The sequence below is a fragment of the Heptranchias perlo genome, chromosome 6 (genome assembly GCF_035084215.1).
Source record: "Heptranchias perlo isolate sHepPer1 chromosome 6, sHepPer1.hap1, whole genome shotgun sequence".
In the NCBI taxonomy this organism is placed as follows: Eukaryota; Metazoa; Chordata; class Chondrichthyes; order Hexanchiformes; family Hexanchidae; genus Heptranchias; species Heptranchias perlo.
In genome coordinates, this window is record NC_090330.1 from 98,523,574 (window position 1) to 98,544,988 (window position 21,415).

Below are 21,415 nucleotides of genomic sequence, written 5' to 3' on the forward strand. Positions count from 1 at the left end.
GTAACAAAAATTTACATCATGAGTTCCCAGCACCAGTGTGTGAAAGATATCTGACTGAAGAACGATAAGAAAATTGTGCAAGTTGTACTTTGTGGATTACTGCACAGAAAGATAAAGTGAAACAGAGGATTTCTCACAGTAATTGCTGGGTGTAATGGACTCCAAGACCTACAATGCAATTCTTCAAATTTCCACAAGATGGCATAAACAGTCTACCAATTCCAATCACTTCAAATTACATTTTACTGATAAAGGAGTTTGAATGCTAGTGCAAAATGTATTGACTGCAACACAAACTTAAATATTTATATTGGATATCAGGAACAAGTTCTAGAACTAAAACATCTTATTTAGGACATGAAAGTACAAGATGAAAGCAGACTGTAACTCAAATTGGATTAAGAAACAATTTTCTGGCCATTACTCCCCAAGTTTTAATCAAATTCTCATTAATATTCAGACTGTTATTTCCCAACAAGTCTGAGAAAAGGATACTGTTCTAAATATAAAATCAATTGCAGACATGTCAAACAAAAAAAATCAAATCCATTTTGCAGGTCTGATATTGTAGAAGGAAGTATAACATTTCTGTACATCCTGAGTGCAGTCACTCAATTAATGAATATCTAGTTTTCAACAACTTTATTAATGCCTCCCAACATAGTGCATTACACATCCAACACCAGCCTCTAAACAAAATACAGCCTGAAGGGGAGAAAATTACCTTAGATTGTCTTTTACCATATTATGTTTGTCAATATTATTCATAACTGAATGCCTAAGCAACAAGCGCATCTGCTCTTGCAAGTTCATCTCTGCCAAGTTTCAGCATATTTTTCAACAAATTTTTCCATCTTTCACCAGCCTTTCAGTATCCAATGTCCAGAAGCTCAATACAGTTGACACACATCTTATGAATAGTCTTGCCTGTGGTTTTCCCTTCCACTTAACTCTGCAGTAAACTTAGCATATTGTCCATTTGCACCATGTGCTCCAATAAATCACTTCATAATTGCCGTTTCCATGTCATATCGTACTCCTATATATTCACATTTCTGAACCTTTCCCTCAATACAACTGCCAGAATTTTAACAAAGCAATTCATTTCATAAACCTAGTGTCTTCCCTTGTCGTCTGCTTTCAGAACACATTTCTAAGTTGTACAGATTCATGGTCAATAATTAGGAGGTTGCTCTGATAAGATGATTCTGGCATTGTCGTTGCTATTATGGAATGTAAAGGCTAACAATTAAAGGTTAGCAGTTATAATAAAAGTATATACGACAGTGCAGGAATGAAAAATGGCCAGTTTATCCAGGTTGTCTTTTTTTAAGATCAGTCCAATCATGTTCATCTCAGTCTGAATCCTTCTTAGCTCCTTGTTTAATCAGGAATTTGTTCCAATTATTTTTTCAACACTTCAATCAAGTCTGTATGCAGTTTACTGTGGCAATCTATATCACAAGAGGTTCCCCCAAGAATCTATCCTTGGCCCCCTCCTCTTCCTTAGCTATATGCTGCACCTTGGCAACACCATCCAGCATAGGCATCTATGCAGTAAGATTCTATGATTATCTGCAGGCACAGGGTTGGCTTTCGCATGTATGCGGATGATATCCAGTTCTACCTCTCCATCATTTTGCATGACCCCTCAAACTACTTGTCTGACAACTAGATGAGTCACAACTTCCTCTACTTCAACATTGCAAAAACCAAAGCCAAACACCATTGTCGTCAGTCCTTACCTCAATCGTCACTGGCTTGCTATTGACTATCTCCTCGCCAAACACTTTCTCCAGCTGAATCAGAAAGCTCTTAATCTTGGTGCCCTGTTCAACCCTGAGCTTTGCTTCAAACTCCATATCCTTTCCATCACTAAGGCGGCTTGCTATCACCTCCGAAATGCTCACTGCTGCCACTCCTACCTGAGCCCCTCCACCATAAACCCATATACATGTTTTTGGCACCTCCAGACTCATCTGCTCTAATGTTTCCCTTGCAAATCTTCCACACCCGATCCTCCATAAATTCCAATTTGTCCAAAACTCTGCCACATTTATCCTGTTCTTCTCATCCATTATCGCCGTCTTCGCTAACCTCTACTGGCTTCCCCAACACATTCAATTCAAACGCCTTGCCCCACCCTATCTTTGCAATCATCTTTAGCTCTCAATCCCCTCCAAAACACTTCTTCTGACCCCAACCTTCTGTGCAAGCCCTCCTACTCAGTTCTCTTCTCTCATACTCCCTCTCTAAACATCTCCATTTCCACACCTCACTCTCCATCTTTAAAAGTCCTCCTTGAAACCCATCTCTTTGTCCAAATTTTCATAAGAACATAAGAAATAGGAGCAGGAGTAGGCCAATCGTCCCCTCGAGCCTGCTCCGCCATTCAATAAGATCATGGCTGATCTGATCCTAACCTCAAATCTAAAGAACACAAGAAGTAGGAGCAGGACCCGGCCACTCAGCCCGCTCCGCCACCCACAGGGGTTTGACCGATCCGAACTCGGCTTCATGTCCAATTTCCTGCCCGCTCCCCGTAACCCCTAATTCCCCTTCTAATTTTTCCCTTCCTAACTTGGTGCCTATTGCTTTACACCTAGCTATGACATACCATATGAGGTTTCTTTACATGAAAGGTGCTATATAAATGCAAGTTGTTGTTATTATAAGTGACAGAATATGATCTAAAATGTCTAAGTTTGCAGATGACACCAAATTAGGATGCTAACCAATGTGCAATAAAACAAATGGATCTGAACAGGTTATGTTAATGGACAGAGAGATGGCAGATGGAATTCAACTCAGACAAATGTAAAGTCAGATAAGACCACTTAGTTCCATCTACGCAACACTCTGTACCTCAGCCCCTCTGTTGCCAAAGCCCTTATTCATGCTTTTATCATATTAAGACTTGACTATTCCAATGCTCCCCTTCCCTCTGGCCTTCCTTCGTCTTTACTCCATAAATTCCAAATCATGCAAAATGCAGCTGCGTGCTTCTTGCCCCACACTAAGTCCTGCTTTCCCATCACTCCCATCCTCACAGTCCTACAGTGCCTCCCTCTCCCCCAGTGCATTAAATTTAAAATGCTCACCCCTGTCTTCAATTCCCTCCATGTATTGGTCCACCTCACCTCTGCAACTTCCTTCAGACTTACTATCTCCTCCTGCACCCTTTAGTCTTCTGACTATGGCCTCCTGTGCATACCCCCTCCCTCTACCCCATCACCAGTGGCAGTGCTGTCAGCTACCTAGGTCTTGCTCTCTAGAACTTCCCATCCAAATCTCCCTACCTCTCTACTTCTCTCCTTTGAAAATCTTCTCAAAACCCATTTTTTCTCCCAAGCCTTCAGTCAGCCTTCCTGAACAGTTTCTCCTGGCTCAGTATTCTATTCCTTTCACTATTACTCTGTAAAGTGCCGTGGAACATTTTAAAGATGCTATGTAACTACAAATTGTAAAAGAGATGAAAATATGGAGTACATTCTAAATGATAGCATGCTTGTGATGATAAAGCAGGAAAGAGTTTTGGGGGATTTTGGTGTATAGATTGTTAAAACCGTCAGTTCAGCATTTGAGGGCAGTTAAGAAAGCAAACAGAATGTTTGGATGTATAGTAGGGTTGCTAAAGGAGGTGAGTTTGAAGTTGTATCTGGCCTTGTTGAAGCTGCATCTGGAGTACTGTGTTCAGTTTTGGTTCGTATTACAAAGGAAATGTAGCTTTGTTAGGAGCCAGAAGAGGGCACGAAGCTGATTTCTGAACGAAGACGGCCGAGTTATCAGAAGAGATGGCCTACTTTGAGACTTTACTCTCGAGAAGGAGGAAGAAAGGGCACTTGGAGGTCCTTAAGATTTGGGTAATTTGGATTCAGGAAAGTTCACAGGTATGGAGAATTTGGAGGCAAGGAAGTTCTGTCACGTGAAGGATTCAAGGACTAGGTAACATTGTTTAAAGTTAAGGCATCAAGGGAAAAATAAATTTAGGAACAGATTACCAGCAAGTGGGTAGAACAGAAAACTATGGTAGGTTTTGTAAACAGAACTGAATGAAATTCTGTTAGTAAAGGAAACACAGGGTTATTAGTTCTATAATCATAGTAAGGGACCTGAGATGTTTGGTGTGTAGGTCAGACAGACCAATAGTCTTTCTTTGCTCAAGACATTACCATGTTACATGTTCATTGGCAATATTCAAAATGAAAAAAAAGATTTGGGTGTAGTAATCCTCCAAATCATTGAAATTACCTAATAAATGTGCTTAAATAGGGACTGTTAGATTAAAAACAAAGCAAGGAACAAGAAAAGGCCAATCAATTTGAGTTTATTAAGGAGCCTAATCAAGTCTATTATGTTAGACCGTGAATAGTCAAACTGCATATTACTCATACAATATTACACATATAAGTCCCAACATACACATTAAACATATATAAAGTTAAAAACACTAAATACAGAAATTCAGTCCACTATCAGACACTGGGAATCCTATAATGCATACCTGTACGTCACACGTCTCTATGCTGCATACAGTAAGTAAAATCTACAAACAGGCAGCAACACATTGAATGACTTATACTTTGATGTTTCAATGCTACGAATATCATTTCAATCTTCTAAAAACTGTTATTCATTAACTTGATTACAGAGTCCAATGAAACCCTTTCACCTACACTAATCTATTTATAGGCTATGAAAAACTTACAATAGGAGATCTCAATTATAATTTCTACACATTCTAGAGAGCTTAAGCAACTGCATAAACATTATACATTTTAATATTATAACGGAACAAAACATAGCACCACAAAATAAGATATAAGACTTACTGAAAAATGCTAACATGAAGATGCCATCATTGCCTACTCTCAGCTGGTCAGCATCATTGAAGTCGTCTCTTGGTGGAAAATCTTCCTCCTATATTTGCAAGATGACGCAATGTTTTATGTGAAAGCATGTAGTTTTAGATTATAATCATAAAAAGCTTAATCTTATATTCATGTTACTAACATTTCCATAATCAACTAGGTCTCCATGCAGCACCTTTCTTGTGTGATGAAATTCCAGCGAAATATCACTCTGAAATTACTTGAATCTTAAGTTTAAGAGTGGAATTATCTGCAGAAAGTACAATTTTTTTACGCTCCTGGGGAATGGAGATTTCCTCTGGTTATTCCGCTAGCAACATTGCAGACATAGTGAAAAGATTTCCTCTAATTCTTATTTCTAGTGAAATTATACAGATATTCCAAAAGAATGAGTTTACAAATGGCAGAAAGAGCAATCAGAGGAAATTATTCCATTGTGTTAATAATGACTCAAGAAAATCTCCCCCTGAAGCTATAACAAAAAAAAACAGTTGAACTAGCTTGAAGTGTTTCAACACTGATTTACAAGTGAACCTTCCTTACTGTTTTTGCTAGGTTAATCTGAATAGCAGACTAGAAAAAGTATGAAAGTTAAGTTTTTGCATGATCTATATATATTTGAACTGATCAGTGCAATTTGAGTGTTCTGTCCAGAATATTTCTCAAATTCTAACACTCAGTAATGCATTTACACAATTTCAGTTTTCCCAAGTATTGATACAAAAGCACATTTTAAAAATGGCACAGAAAATAGTTATCATAGGCTTAACTAAATGCTTCCAACATTTCCTTATTTATCTTGCATTGTGCACATCACATTTACTATCTGAACGTTAACAACATCCTCTTTTACATTAAATTATACATACTAACTGCACTGAGTACTTTCACTTCTAATTCAACATTTTGTGTTGAAACTGAAAATTCATTAGTGATATCTGTTCAAATTTTATTTGAGGCTATCTGCTTAAGACACTGTAAACCATGCCACAATATTCACAAAGATGTGGACTTGGGCAGTTCAGATAAAGTAGATGTACTTCTGTTCATTACATATTAGATTTCAAAGATGGGAGACGTTAAAGCTTTAAAATGCCATAGTTCAGTCGTTCTAACTCCAATTCTATGCGGCATAATCTCTACCTACACCAAATGTACCCACATATATGGACTATTAAAGTTTTTCAGGGAAATCTTAAATTTCAATGTCTAAACTTAAAATTATTCTCCTTCCACTTGGAGGTGACTCAGCAATACATACCATACACTCCCTGAACTGGGTCTGCTAGTAACCTGCTCCTAGACTTACACCAATGCTACTTTGAAACATCTACAAGTAAGTAACAAGCACAGCCTGGTCTGACTTGGCCCCTTCCTGCCTGTACCAGGCAAGTATTACCATCCCCCAACAGGGTGAGGAGCACAAAAGATGAAAAATGTGGAATTATAAATTTTAGATACAAAATGGCATTTAACCCCACTCAACACAATTTTGCCAAATCGGGAAAGGATGATCTTATTCAAGTTCAATACAGTATCACACCTGGGACTCTTATTATTAAACTGTAAATATCGAAGTGACTATTTCACTTATAAACAAAACGAATTACCCGTCCTTTGACAGCCCTATTTTGATTTTTTCTGGTCAATCAAAAACCCAATGTTAATCTACACACTGGGTTTTCACTGGCTTTTTAAAAAGTTTTTGAAGTCACGTTTTGGCAAATTCCTGAGTTTGAAAATGGATACGCAGATCCAGGAGAAAACAAAAATAAAGGTAAAAAAGGTACAAATATATTCAAAAGTCTGCAAATGCTGAAAATCTGAAAAAAAATCCTAGAAGTGTTGGAAATAAATAGTAAACCAATCAGATGGCATGACCCAGGTGTACAAAAGCCAACTGAAGCAAAAGGCCACCCTTTATCTATTTTACATTATCTGTACTTATCTGATCTTCAGCACAAGGTCACGCCTTTAATTTTTAACCCATTTTAACTGCCAACATACAGGCGAACTTCACTATAATGTATCCCCTCGGGACCAACTGAAAAGATTGTTATATCAGGCTGTTCATTATAGTAGGGTTTGCCGATTTGCTCCATCAGAAAAATAAATGACCAATTTGAATTATGCGTAATTTTATGTTAAAAAAAACTAGTGTACACAGCTTCATATTATTCGTGTTTTTCTCAATGCACACTGTTTTTATCTTGTTAACCAATCCAAAAAGATCCTCATTTCCACGTAATGACTGTTTGAAGTTTTGCATAGTTGCATAGTCCAGTTTAGTCGATGTTACACAGAACTGCAGTCCAAGAGACATTTGTAAGAGATGAAAAACATCGTCAGCCATGCGCTAGTCACCTTCGTGTTAACCCCACCCCTTTCACTGACGACAGCCTTAAATTTTAAATCATGCCGCTGCTTAAAGCGATCCAGCCATCCATTTGAAGTTTTCGGTGTCTAAAGAGCAGGCAAATTTTTTGGCCTTTGCACGTAACACATCAGCTGACACTGGAACGTTACTCTCTCTGGCTATTTTAAACCAGCGATAGACTCCATCAAGATCTTCACGAGTCACAGTACAGATTCAGTTTCTCTGCATCAGCGTTTCATCTTCAACAATAGCAGACTTGATTTTTCCTGTTGGTCCACATGGTTGCTCTTTGCTAAGCTGAATTCTTTGCAGATTGTGGCTTGTGATTTTCCTTTATGGTCCAAATCATTGAAAGATTTGAAGCTTTGTTTTCAGAGACAAAGGAGATCTCTTGCTCGCCATCTTCACACACGTGCCTGTTTCTTTGTTGCAGTTGCTTCCCCACCACGCCTTGGCTGATTTCCATTGAAAAAAAAAGGGTCTTGCCATTGGGATCGTTAAAATTGGGTGTCTGTTATAAGCATTGTTCATTATAGTGAAGTTAGTCTGTATACCGTTTCTATGACAGCAGGTGTAATTTGTTATTTGATCCATTAGATACACTGCTTCTTCAAAAATAAAAGGCAGCATGACATTTCCATTTATTTCTAACTTTCCACTACTATGAAAAACATACTGGCTCTGTCCTTATATCTTTGTTGCAATTTACGTAGAATGTACAGCGCAGAAACGGGCCATTCAGCCCAACATGTCCATTTCTTTGTTTAAAAACAAAATGGTAATCTATGGACCACTTTTACTCTAAAATGTTCAACTTGTATTCCTACTCTATAGTAACTGCAGTGGAGTCTTGATATTTTCACTTTTGATAAATCAAATATTGTAATGTAATGAAGTTCTGCTATAGTCCTGGTCCCTAGAGGTAATAATGCATAGAAATTAATTTTGACCTATAACAATGTATAGGAGGTGGTGAACGCTTTGAGACAGCAATTTACATACAAGTGCAGGAGATGCAACACCTACCCATTCACCTCCTCCCTCACTACTATACAGGGTTCCAAACACTCCTTCCTGATGAGACACAACTGATGTGTCCTTTCTCCAACCTAGCTTAGCGCATTCGATGCAATCTCATTTTCATCGCAGAGACCAAACACACATTACACGGCCACTTTGCTGAACACCTCTGTTCTATTCTCACGTGCGCCACCAAGCTCCCCGTCACTTGCCACATTGATTTTCCATCCCAATTCTCCCCTGACCCCTCTATCTTTGGCCTTCTACAATGTTCCAATGAAGCTTAACCCAAACTCAAGGAACAGCAGCTTATCTTGCTACTAGGCACTTTGCAGCCTTAATATTAACTTTAATTACAACAGACCTTGACTATAGTTCCCATTTTCATTCTGGCAAGTGGGATTGGTGTACTGGCATTGCTGGGGTGGGGACCAATTTGGTGCTTGGATGGGGACCCTCTATCAGGACATCAGGCTGGTGAGATGGTCTGCAATCTTAGTGTCAACCTGCTTTTTTTTCTTTTACGAGGTTCCTGGGCCATTGGGGCATGCCCCACTTTGCCAGCTTTTCATACTTCCTTTTCTACCTGCCTATACCTCACTGCTATAAGCGATTCACACGCTCGGTGTATTGTCATTTATTCTCTCATTATGATGTTTTGGGCAGGGGAGGGGGGGGGGGGGGGGGGAGGGCGCGTGCAACTATGTGTGTTCATGCATGTCTGCCCCATCTCCTGTTTCTTTATAAATACTCTTCATCAGTAATATCTTCCTGTTCTGATGACGAGGCCTAATGTGAAATGTTAACTTATCTGTTCTCTCCATAGATGCTGCCTGATCTCCTGAGTGTTTAAAGAGTTTTCTGTTTTTGTTTCAATATGCAGGAGGTTGTTTTAGGCCAGTCCATTGTTTACCGTATACTATCCAGTTGCTGATCTGCTTATCCACAGAAAGTGTGAATGCAAGCCTGTAGCATCAACAAGAATAGAATCCGTCAGTTATCAGCAGCAGCACACATGAATTCAAATCAGCTGATTCAAATTTTCCGTATTCCAAGGAGTCACCCCATCAGCCGCAACTCCCTGGAGCCTACAAAGCTTGAATTAGCTGATCTGTGGGAACTGGATAAGTACTTGAAATGAAAAAATGTGCAGGGCTACGGGGACAGGGCAGGGTAGTGGGACTAGCAGGAATGCTTATGCATAGAGCCGACAAAGACTCGATGGGCTGAATGGCCTCCTTCCGTGCTGTAACCTATGATTTTAATGCACACAAGTTGTACCACCACTATTAATCAGTTTGCCAGTCTCCACTATAGACACCTCCACTATCTGGGACCAAATCTCCAACAGCTGGACCCTCAGCAGCGCCTTTCAAAACCCACAGCCTGTAGACTGGCTGTGATGGAGGATCCCACTTTCAACTTGATCCTGGCTCACAGGTAACGCAAAGGTAGGAAATGCTGCATCAATTTCATACAGGGTTAAAGTCTGTTTCAGTGTATTACTTTATTGGACGTTAAATTCAGGTAGGGGTCTACTTTTTAAATGAAACAAGAGCCACCTGCAAGGCATTCTGCTAAATGGAAATCCATTAAACCATACTGCAGAAGTTTCAACGTATTGAAGTTTTTAGCTGTTATTTCAGCTCTGGTGTATTGAGACTCCTGGGGAGTCAATTTTCTTTTAATGCTTTAAGGATTCCAGATTTAGATATTAGTAAACCTGTCCAACAAAATTTATATCCAGGTGGCAGATCATACTCTCATACTTTCATTCAAGTATTGCACCTTCTCTTTGTACAATCATAAGAAAGACTGAAAGCAAAAATCGTGCATTACAGGTAATTTAACTTTTCTAAACTAGATGCAACACTTGCTTTAATAATTCACCAATATATACTTTTAGTCAAAACAGTTAAATCTACAATATTAAAACAACTGATGAAAACGATATGCAGACATTTCAAAACAATAACAGACTGAATCTTGCTAGAAGAATAATGGCGTGTTATTAATGCTGAAATCAGCCAGCACCTTCAGGGGATTAAGAAATAAGGCGTGAGTTGTGAATCTCTAGAACTTGCTCTGCCGTTATTTTTAAGAGCTTGTTGGATTTGCACATTAATTGCCCATTAAACTCGCCGCAGAAAGTAAGGGCTAGAACTTAACAGCATAAGTGCCTTTTTAACATGAAAATTGTTAATACAATGCGAATCAACCTCTCTGGCCCAGAAAGGGAACAAATTGAACTGTTCAATCTCATTCCTTCACGTAGTAAATCATTGTTGTAGAGACTTTTAAAATGTCGAATTTTAATTTTTTTTTCCAACTTTTCTTTTGTCTCTTTTTTCTCTCCCTCTCTATTTCTCTTTCTGTGCCTGATCTGACTCTAGTTCACCCACTCTAATTCATCAACCTCCTTCTCCATTGTTTCTTGGTTTTTCTCAATCCTTAAATCTCATTGGTCAAGGAGATATTATTGGTCCAACTGTTCACTAAGGTCCCAGATGCCCCGTTGCCCTCGCCACTCCATTATAAGCTCGCACTTACAGCAAATTATGGCACAAATTTTTTTTTGAGCTGAAGGGTACAGGAAAATGTCTAACTAACTGTGTACGCATGAGATGTCCCGTTCCACTAAGATCTAGCCCAATGTTTCAGTAACCCCACTTTGGCTCCTTTCCTTTTACACAACATCTGGTTGAGCATGCCAACTATTGAAGATTCTTGGACTATATAATTTTCTGATCATCCTTAGATACGGGGGTGGTGCCAGAGGACTGGAGAATTGCAAACGTTACACCCTTGTTCAAAGAAGGGTGCAAGGATAAACCCGGCAACTACAGGCCAGTCAGTTTAACCTTGGTAGTGGGGAAACTTTTAGAAATGATAATCCTGGACAAAATTAGGAGTCACTTGGAGAAGTGTGGATTAATAAAGGAAAGCCAGCATGGATTTATTAAAGGCAAATCGTGTTTAACCAACTTGATTGAGTTTTTTGATGAGATAACAGAGGGTCGATGAGGCCAATGCGGTTGATGTGGTGTATATGGATTTCCAAAAGGCGTTTGATAGTGCGGCAGAATAGGATTGTCTTCAAAGTTGAAGCCCATGGAATAAAGGTGGCAGTGGCAGCATGGATACGAAATTGGCTAAGTAATAGGAAGCAGAGAATAGTGGTGAATAATTGTTTTCCAGACTGGAGGGAGGTAAACAGTGGTGTTCCCCAGAGGTCGGTACTAGGACCATTGCTTTTTTTGATATATATTAATGACTTAGACTTGAGTCTACAGGGCACAATTTCAAAATTTGCAGATGTGCAAAACTTGGAAGGGTAGTGAACAGTGAGGATAGTGATAGAGCGCATAGACAAGCTGGTGATATGGGCGGACATGTAGCAGATGAAATTCAACGCAGAAAAGTGTGAAGTGATAAATTTTGGTAGGAAGAATGAGGACAGGCAATATAAACTGAAGAGTACAATTCTAAAAGGGGTGCAGGAACAGAGAGATCTGGGGGTTTGTGTGCACAAACTGTTGAAGGTGGCAGGGCAGGTTGAGAAAGCGGTTAATAAAGCATACGGGATCCTGGGCTTTATAAATAGAGGCACAGAGTACAAAAACAAGGAGGTTATGATGAACCTTTATAAACTACTGGTTAAGCCATAACTAGAGTATTGTATCCAGTTCTGGGCACCGCTCTTTAGGAAGGATGTAAAGGCCTTAGAGAGGGTGCAGAAGAGATTTACTAGAATGATTCCAGAGATGAGGAACTTCAGTTATGTGCATAGACCGGAGAAGCTGGGGTTGTTCTCCCTATGGCAGAGAAGGTTGAGAGGAGATTTGATAGAGATATTCAAAATCATGAAGGGTCTGGACAGAGTAGAGAGAGTGAAACTGTTCCCATTGGCAGAGGGGTCAAGAACCAGAGGACACAGATTTAAGGTGATTGGCAAAAGAACCAAAGGAGACATGAGAAAAAACTTTTTTACGCAGTGAGTGATTATGATCTGGAATGCACTGCCTGAGGGGGTGGTGGAGGCAGATTCAATCGTGGCTTTCAAAAAGGGAATTGGGTAAACATTTGAAGGGAACAAAGTTGCAGAGCTACGGGGATAGGGCAGGGAAGTGGGACTAGCTGGATTGCTCTTGCAGAGAGCCAGCACGGACTCGATGGGCTGAATGGCCTCCTTCTGTGTTGTAACCATTCTACGATTCTATAATTAGTATTTTGGGAGATAACTTGTGTTGCATTCTGGGTCAGGTAAACTGACATTTTTCAATGCAGTTCTGGTGGTATAACCCCATTGCTAGTATGTTGTATTTACTAGAAAGATCTCCATTTGGTATGAAATTCAGAGTAAATTGTAGTTTTGTTTATAAACAGCTTTTGCAAATTTAATCCTTTTTTAATTAAAAACATTTCAGCTCATAGACGTCTGTTCTTTAATATTAATGTTGAATAAAGGAGAATGTCTAATAAAGGAGAAGGAAAGTACAGAGGGACTGTGTTGTGGTGGAAAATCTTCCCTAATTTCTACCTAAAGAAAAGATGGTAATATTCAATTGTTACCCATTAAAAAAATCTTTAGATTTGCTGCCGCTTTGGAGATCCATCATTTAGGATTTCCTGCCCTTCACAGATGCTCTAATGATGTCAATTATAGAGAAGGTTATTGTCCTGGAGCACCTCTATTCATTTTAATGGAGAAAGTACAAACTCAAACAAAAGTCGATACCAACTTAAAGACATTTTATTCATAACCTGGTTCAGCTTATGAAAGGGTTAATCTGCAACAGAAAACACCCTCAATAATTATAAAAGTAAATGAAGTATGGCAGCATAACACACAAACACAAAATAGTGTACAGCATCCAACTGGAAAGTGTACAACCACATTTTTGAACATGTAATGTAAGCATTCCATAGTCATATATGCAGGATAGACTGTACCTGAGATGTACCTTGTAGAATTTCATCAAACAGATTCCTAGGCTCCCTAAACTGTCCATGCGTAGCAGGTTGTTAAGCAGAAAAACACAAGACAATATAGGATAACACAAATAAGTAGAGACTAAATACAAAATGTCAAACGATACACTACCATTCAAGTTTCTAAAAACCTGATGTTTTGTGAACAAAACTTCATGTGCTTGGTACAACTGAGTACTTAGACACACATTTTAGGCAGTTATTTGCTGAATATTTTAAAAATGACAACTGTTACTCAAGTAAAATTCAGGAGCTGCAAAGAGGATGAACACTTTTTATAAATCAACATATTTCTACAGTTACATCATTCGTCAATCCTGCAACACTACAAACTGGTCAACTAATGCATACTGACCAGTGATTAAGAATTCTGCTCTAGATTGCAGCTCTGTACTGGGTGCCTGTTCTCAGCAAATGGTTTCATGGAATAACTGGTGAACTATATCTTTCTGAGAAATGATGTCAAAACTCACTAAAGCTTTGTTTACTGATGCTGTTCAAATATACATTGTTGCTTGCTGCTCATGAGTTCTCACTCAAAACATCTAGCTTGTATCCAATAGCCCATTCTGTAAATCCACCTCAGCTGTCAGCACGAATCAGAGTAGTCTAATAAAAATGCTATCATCTTGATATTTTACATTTAAAATAAAAATCACTTCTCACTCTTTGTCCAGCTTCTGCTGCCCCAGCTGCTATTGCAGCAGCTTTGGCTTTTTCTGCTTCATCATAAGTCGGCAGGGAGGTGGCAACGCTATAAGGGGGTGGCACAGGCATAAGGTCATTCTGGATATCTGTTTCTGTTGAAAGAGTAGACATGGACAAAAATTAGTTGAAGCTATGGTTTGGGGGGGGGGGGGGGAAAGACAACAAAATTAAATTTCAATTCTTAAGTTACTTCGTTCAAATCTATATAACAGATTGTGCTTGTGATATTGAAGTGTAATTATTCCAATGCTAAAAATTCTGTTAGCACGAGGATGGAAAATTAAAAGCACATTCTTTACACTCTTATTTATAACTTTGCTACGAAAAAAAGAGGAACTCTTCCCCACCCTTGTTCAAATTTATAACACAGCTATCAAGAATCTTTAAATCTTTTACATATAAAGATTTCAAGAATTTATTTTCACTGCATATCACCCAACTGATTTTATCCAGATTTGTGGAAAGAGAAGATACAATCATCATATTGTGTGTTTTTAAGTTTAGAAGACACCAATATCTTGTTTCCTAAATCTACACAGAAGCAATGCAAGGTATGTGTTTTCAGAATGGCGCACTTTTCCGTTTTGGCATCTTATGTCAGCACCGAGGTTTATAGCACAGCCAACCACAGAGTAAAGCACCATCTCCCTGTTTCAACGATGAGTCATAGACCCAGCCTTCAAAAAGTACCTGTCTTGTGCCAGTAAGTGAGACTACCAATTCGGGTTAAACTACAGATAGTTTTGTGCTGTGAGCGCACAGCTCATTTTATACAAGATAATCAGGAGAGAGGCGCACACAAAGGAAAAGAGAAACAGGAAAGAGAGAGTACCAAGTAATAGAGAATTAGATAAAGAAAAAAACAGGGAACAGAAGCAGGATAAGGAAAGAGAGCCTCAAAAGAAAGAGAGTAAAGTAGGCAAGAGAAGGAGGGGGAATGAAAAGCAGGAGAGAAGCACAAGAGAGACAGAGAAAAGCAGAAAAGAGAAGTGGGAGGGTGCAGAATAAAGGAGGAAAAAGCAACGAAGGAAAGGAGGTAAGCGAGAGAGAATGTGACAAAAGGGAAGGAGGCAAATGAGAGTGTGGCAGAAAAGGAGGCAAGCAAGAAAGCAACAGAAGGGAAGGAGGTGAGAGAGCAAGCGACAGAAGGCAAGGAATCATAAATGTGGGATAGAAGGGAAGGAGAGACAGACAACAATGATGACACTATGCATTTATGTAATGCCTTCAACACACCAAGGTGCTTCAAAGAGAGAAACACACATCGAAGCATGGGAGAGAGATTAGTAGAGTTGACTGAATTCTAAGTCAAAAGAGATTTGAAAAGATTTTTTTTTAAAAGGAGGACAGAGGTAGGCAGGTGGAGGGGTTTAGGGCTGGTGAGATGAACAGAGGCAGGATGCACAGGAGATCAGAGTCGGGGGAATGAAGGGTCCGTGTACGGATCTATGGCTGGAAGAAGTTGCAGAGTTAGGGAGGTGCGAAGTCATGGACAGATTCGAAGATGAGGACAACAATTTTAAATTGAACTTGTTAGAGGACCGAGAATCTGTATAGATCAGTGAGGATGGAAATAATGAATGAGCAGACTTAATGTACTATAGCATGCAGCCAGCTGTGTTTTGGACAAGTTGGAGTTTATGAAGGATGAACGATGGACAGCTTTGGAGTAATTGCGTCAGGAGGTGACAAGAGCATGGCTAAGTGTTTCAGTGGCTTGGGGGGGGGGGGGGGGGGGAAGAGAAGAGAAACAAGCAATGCTGTGGAGTTGGAATTCAGCGATTTTAGTTATGAAAATTTATACAGTATGATGCTGACTGTAGAATACAACGCTGAAGTTGCTCATGGCTTTGTTCAGACTGAACATCAGCAACTCATCCAAGACATCACATTGGACAGTAAGTCCAACAGAATAGAAGTGCTTTTTGTGTCAAGAAGTAGTGGAGAGGTACAGCAGGGTTCATCAGCACGTATATGGAAGCTGACCTCGTGCCTACAGATAATGTAAACGAGGTACAACATATAGATAAGGACAGATCCAATGATAGATCGTTAGGGGACTCAGGAGGTGATGGTGCAGGGCAGGGGGGAGAAGCCATTGCTGGACATGTGCTGGCTTTGTCTGATAGGTAGGAGTGGAACCATACAAGGGCAATCCCACAGTGCTAGACAATGGAGGAAAGGCATTGGAGGAGGATGTATGATCTTCTGTTTTAAATGCTTCAGAGAGGTCAAGAAGGGGAAGATGATATAACACATCATGGTTATAGTCACAGAATATGTCATTCTCTGGCTAGGACAGTTTTAGACAGAGGGGAAAAAGAGAGACAGAGGGAAACAGAAGTGACAGAGGAAAGTTGGAATTAGTGAAGGAGACAATTTTTTTCATGGAGCCAATTGATTTTTTTTTAAAAGTAAATGTTTTGAGAACAACTGAAACTGATTTTTTTTTTAAGATTTATTGCCAAAGTTGATACTATACGAGTGAGCCATGAATAAACATGGACTTAAAAATATTTTTTAAATACTATTTTTCTCAAGAGGTTCAAGATTTTACTCCAGCAAAATTAAGTTTGCTCATCCCTGATGTAGACTCTTCCCTTTTCTCCATAATATGTACAAACTTAGCACATATTTACTTTTATTCTTGTTTTTTTTGTCATGAGTGTTGAGACCAAGATATAAATAGCAGTTCCTACAATCAAATCCCATAAATTAAATAAAGTTGGCATTGTACAATGTAATCTTAACCAGCATTATTAGGACTTAGATAATTGAATTATACAGAATGTAATAGCTTGCATATTATACAGTATTGTCCCCCATATAACAAACAGAAAAAAAAACTGATCGGGACAGAAAACAATGTTTTGAGAATCATATTTATAAAGTCCAATTTCAGCTTGAAATAGAACACTTTGCTAGCTGACCAGTAGGAAATTACCATTAGAAATTTAAAATCAAAAATATCCACAAGTAGAATACAATAAAGTTGCATTGATTTTCTACAAAAATAGTCTCTCCTCTTCACTCCCACTCCCACCCCCAACCACCCAAGTTATTGTTACAAGCAGAATATGTCAGGATCAGTCACAACATATTAAGTATACTCTGGTCCCCCTGTTGGAAACAATAATTCACACAATAATGTTGACATATAACCCAGTACCAAATGGAACTATTCTCTCAAAAGACAAAAAGTAAAAAGTCCTCCCACTAAGTAATGTAGTTCTCCTCAAGGAAGGGAAGAAATGGACTCTGGTGTGTAGATAATGGGAACTAAGCTAAAGAAGATTCTGCCCTTCATAATACACTGAAGCTCAAGTATCTGGAGTAAAAAAGGCATTAAAGATAAAAAACCACAACATCTTGTTCCCACACCCATCCTCGGGAATGCACCACCCTCATATCTGGTGCTCTGTAAGCATCTTTCCTCACATCTTGACAAATTGCTACCTAGCATAGTATTCAGCCAGCCTGCTGTTTCTCACTTACAGATATTAAAATACAGGCCACCATGGTGGAAAAAGCACTACCATCTGTAGTAAATTACTAAATGCATTACATAACTCATCAATTCCCCTTAATAATTGGTCAATTTTTAAGATTACAACCTGATAAATTGGTCAGAGGCAATTTATATCTCCCATTCTGAATTAATACATACACTACTGCCCAGGTAGGGTCAATGAATTAATTGCTTTTCCTGACTCTAATAAACTCACCAATCCCATTTAGATCCTGCTATTTCTTCTATACTCCTATAGTTAACATTCCTACTGCTTTTGGTGATTTTCCTGCTATTTTGTTTCAGTTTCTGTCCCCGCGGTACACAGTCACTGTCTTCTGCCCTGCCAACTTCCTACTTTAGGTCCCTATCCTGCCTACTCTTACAAATGGAATAAGGAAGAATACATTCCAAAAAATGAAGATCTTTCTAAATCTCTCACCTGCGGCTGATGCAGTTGCTCCTACTGTGACACTGCTGTAAGGCGGTGGTAGTATGTCGGTTTCAGGCGGTAATGTCAGAGGAGACTCTGTGGGAAGGCTTGGCTGTAACGTATCAGATGATTGTGGAGAATCATCCTCATTATGCAACTAACATAACAGGAAAAAAAGCAAAAAAAGACACTTAATCAAGACATTAATTACAACAATTTCAGTAAATCTAAAATTTTAAATTGCAATATTTCATTGTATGCCGATAATTAAGCCTTTAGGAACAACTAGTCACCCACTTCTGGGGAGAGTGAAACAGGAAAAAAAAAGTTCCCTATTTTTAGGTTGTATCCAGGTTTACTTGAAATGTCTTACCTTTTGAGAGTATATTACACATACTGCCAAAACACAAATATTTTAAAGAAAAATAGAATCTGAATTTAATCCCGAGCATTTTTAAACTTGGAATAAGTTCCTTTTTTTATACATTATCTGACAACAATTGATTCACTTAGTGAGGAAATATTCCTAATTCATTAATGAAATTAAGTTGTTACACTTGGAAAAGTATTCAATAGTCAGACCACAACGGATTACTTTTCCAACTGTAAATACTAAAGAACTCAAGTTTGAGATTGATGAGGACCAGCATCAAATTGTAAACTTGATTAATGCCTTCTGTTTTTTCTATCATCAATCTGTAACTCAATAATGGTGAAACACATCCAATTTCTTACAATGCATCATTTACACCGAGACACACAAACACTTTTTTTTAAAAAAGCATAAATATGCCAAAGAAAGAAAAATTTAAATTTAGAGCAACCGTGTACCTGCGCAAGTCAGAAACCATGAACAATCCGCCCACTCAACTCAAGACCTCAGCAGAAAGAAACACCTTGGCCTAGAAAATGGTACGTGCAATAGATTAGTAAGGCCCCAGGATGGGCAGGAAGCGTGCACACACTTCCGGCCGGAAGTGCGTCACCCGCCACATTGGGTAAGGACAAACAAAAGGTGCCCTTCACCCACACCTGAAGCAGGCATTCAGTTCTTTGCATATGCAAATAAGGCCTGTTTGAGGCCCCCTTCTGTAAAACTGTTTTGCCCGCGCCAACTGCACTCAGGGAAACAAGCCCAAGGGATCGTTTGCAACAAAATGCTTCCCCAACCCCGCTCCTGACCCCCCCCCCACCAACCTCATCATCGCCACTCCCGATCCGACCCCCACGATCCCTGACACCAACCCTCGCGATCCTGGCCCTCTCCAATCCCCAACCCAGGCTGCCAACCCGATCCCCAACAGCACTTACCCGAGGGCCACTATGGCACCAGCAGCATTGCAAACTTGAAATCCTCTTCGCCGGCAGGCTTTTGACACTTCACCGGCAACACTGAAATGAGGCCCGAGGCCCATTATCTGGAGAGCTGCAGGCCTCATCACTCGGGCGTGGGGGCAAGAACTACACCCACCACGCACCCAAAAATGGTCGTGACCCAATTTCTAAGCCCTTGTTTTCAAAGTTGCATGCTCCACACACTGCTGGAGCGGGCCAAATGCAAACCATAATCACCTGGAATTAAAATAGTATACGTCCCCTTTTCTGCACAACAAAAAAGGGTTCACCCCACCCAGCTTGATTTTGCCTGGACACAAACCTGGGAAAAGAACTGTTCCGAATTAAATGCACTCCTCATATCGTCCATGGGAATGGTGAGTGGGTATGCAACGCATGGAGAATGCCTTCTTCAAATAATGGAAACATAAGAACAGAAGGCAAGAGTAGGCCATACGGCCCTTCAAGCCTGCTCCGCCATTCAATCAGATCATGGCTGATCTTCAACCTCAACTCCACTTTCCCACCCGATCCCCATATCTCTTGATTCCCCTAGAGTCCAAAAATCTATCCATCTCAGCCTTGAATATATTCAATGACTCAGCATCAACAGCCCTCTGGGGTAGAGAATTCCAAAGATTCACAGTGCTCTGCATGAAGAAATTGCTCCTCATCTCAGTCTTGAATGGCCAACCCCTTATCCTGCGACTATGCCCCCTAGTTCTAGACTCTCTAGCCAGGGGAAACAATCTCTCAGCATCTACCCTGTCAAGCCCCCTCATAATCTTATATGTTGAATGAGATCACCTCTCATTCTTCTAAACTCCAGAGAGAATAGGCCCATTCTACTCAACCTCTCCTCATAGGACAACCCTCTCATCCCAGGAATTAATCTAGTGAACCTTCGTTGTGCCAACTCCAAGGCAAGTACACCCTCCCTTAGATAAGGAGACCAAAACTGTATGCAGTACTCCAGGTGAGCTCTCACTAAAGGCCTGTACAACTGTAGTAAGACTTCCTTACTCTTACACTCTGACCCCCTTGCAATAAAGGCCAACATGCCATTTGCTTTCCTAATTGCCTGCTGTACCTGCATACTAACTTCTTGTGTTTCTTGTACGAGGACACCCAAGTCTCTCTAAACACAAACATTTAATAGTTTCTCACCATTTAAAGAATATTCTGTTTTTCTATTCTTCCTACCAAAGTGAATAACCTCACATTTCCCTACATTATACTCCATCTGCCACCTTCTTGCCCACTCACTTAACCTGTCTATATCCCTTTGCAGCCTCTTTGTGTCCTCCTCACAGCTTATTTTCCCACCTAGCTTTGTATTGTCAGCAAACTTGGATACATTACACTCAGTCCCTTCATCTAAGTCATTAATATAGATTGTAAATAGCTGAGGCCCAAGCACCAATCTTTGTGGCACCACACTAGTTACAGCCTGCCAACCTGAGTTTATCCCTACTCTGTTTTCTGTCCTTTAACCAATGCTCTATCCACGCTAAAATATCAGCCCCAACCCCATGAGCCCTTACCTTGTGTACCAACCTTTTATGTGGCACCTTATCAAATACCTTTTGAAAATCCAAATATGCTACATCCACTGGATCCCCTTTATCTACCCTGATAGTTACATCCTCAAAAAACTGTAATAAATTTGTCAAACTCGATTTCCCCTTCATAAAACCATGTTGACTCTGCCTAATCATATTACAATTTTCTAAGTGCCCTGTTACCAGTTCCTTAATAATGGATTTCAGCATTTTCCCGATGGCCGATGACAGGCTATCTGGCCTGCAGTTCCCTGTTTTCTCTCTCCCTCCCTTCTTGTATGGCAGGGTAACATTTGCTACCTTCCATTCCACTGGGACTTTTCCAGAATCTAGAGAATTTTGGAAGATCATAACCAATGCATCCGCTATCTCTGCAGCCACCTTTTTTAGAACCCTCGGATGTAGGCCATCGGGTCCAGGGGGTTTATCGGCTTTTAGTCCCATTAATTTCTCCAGTACTTTTTCTCTAGTGATATTAATTGTTTTAAGCTCCTCACTCTCATTTGCCCCTTGGGTCCCCAATATTGTTGGTATGCTTTTTGTGTCTTCTACTGTGAAGACAGATATAAAATATTTGTTTAACACATCTGCCATTTCCTGATTCCCCAT

At 39.7% G+C, this 21,415-nt stretch overlaps 1 protein-coding gene across 2 annotated transcripts in view; it reads right to left on the reverse strand.

Moving 5' to 3' along the window:
• Positions 1 to 21,415, reverse strand: part of ndfip2 (Nedd4 family interacting protein 2) — a 78,264-nt gene that overhangs the window by 39,354 nt on the left and 17,495 nt on the right. For both annotated transcript variants that reach the window (XM_067986497.1, XM_067986496.1), the window contains 3 exons: positions 17,919 to 18,066; positions 13,927 to 14,060; positions 4,833 to 4,920 (listed from right to left, as the gene is read on the reverse strand). In XM_067986497.1, coding sequence (XP_067842598.1) covers positions 4,833 to 4,920; positions 13,927 to 14,060; positions 17,919 to 18,066 — 370 coding nt within the window. The remainder of the gene's footprint in view (positions 1 to 4,832; positions 4,921 to 13,926; positions 14,061 to 17,918; positions 18,067 to 21,415) is intronic.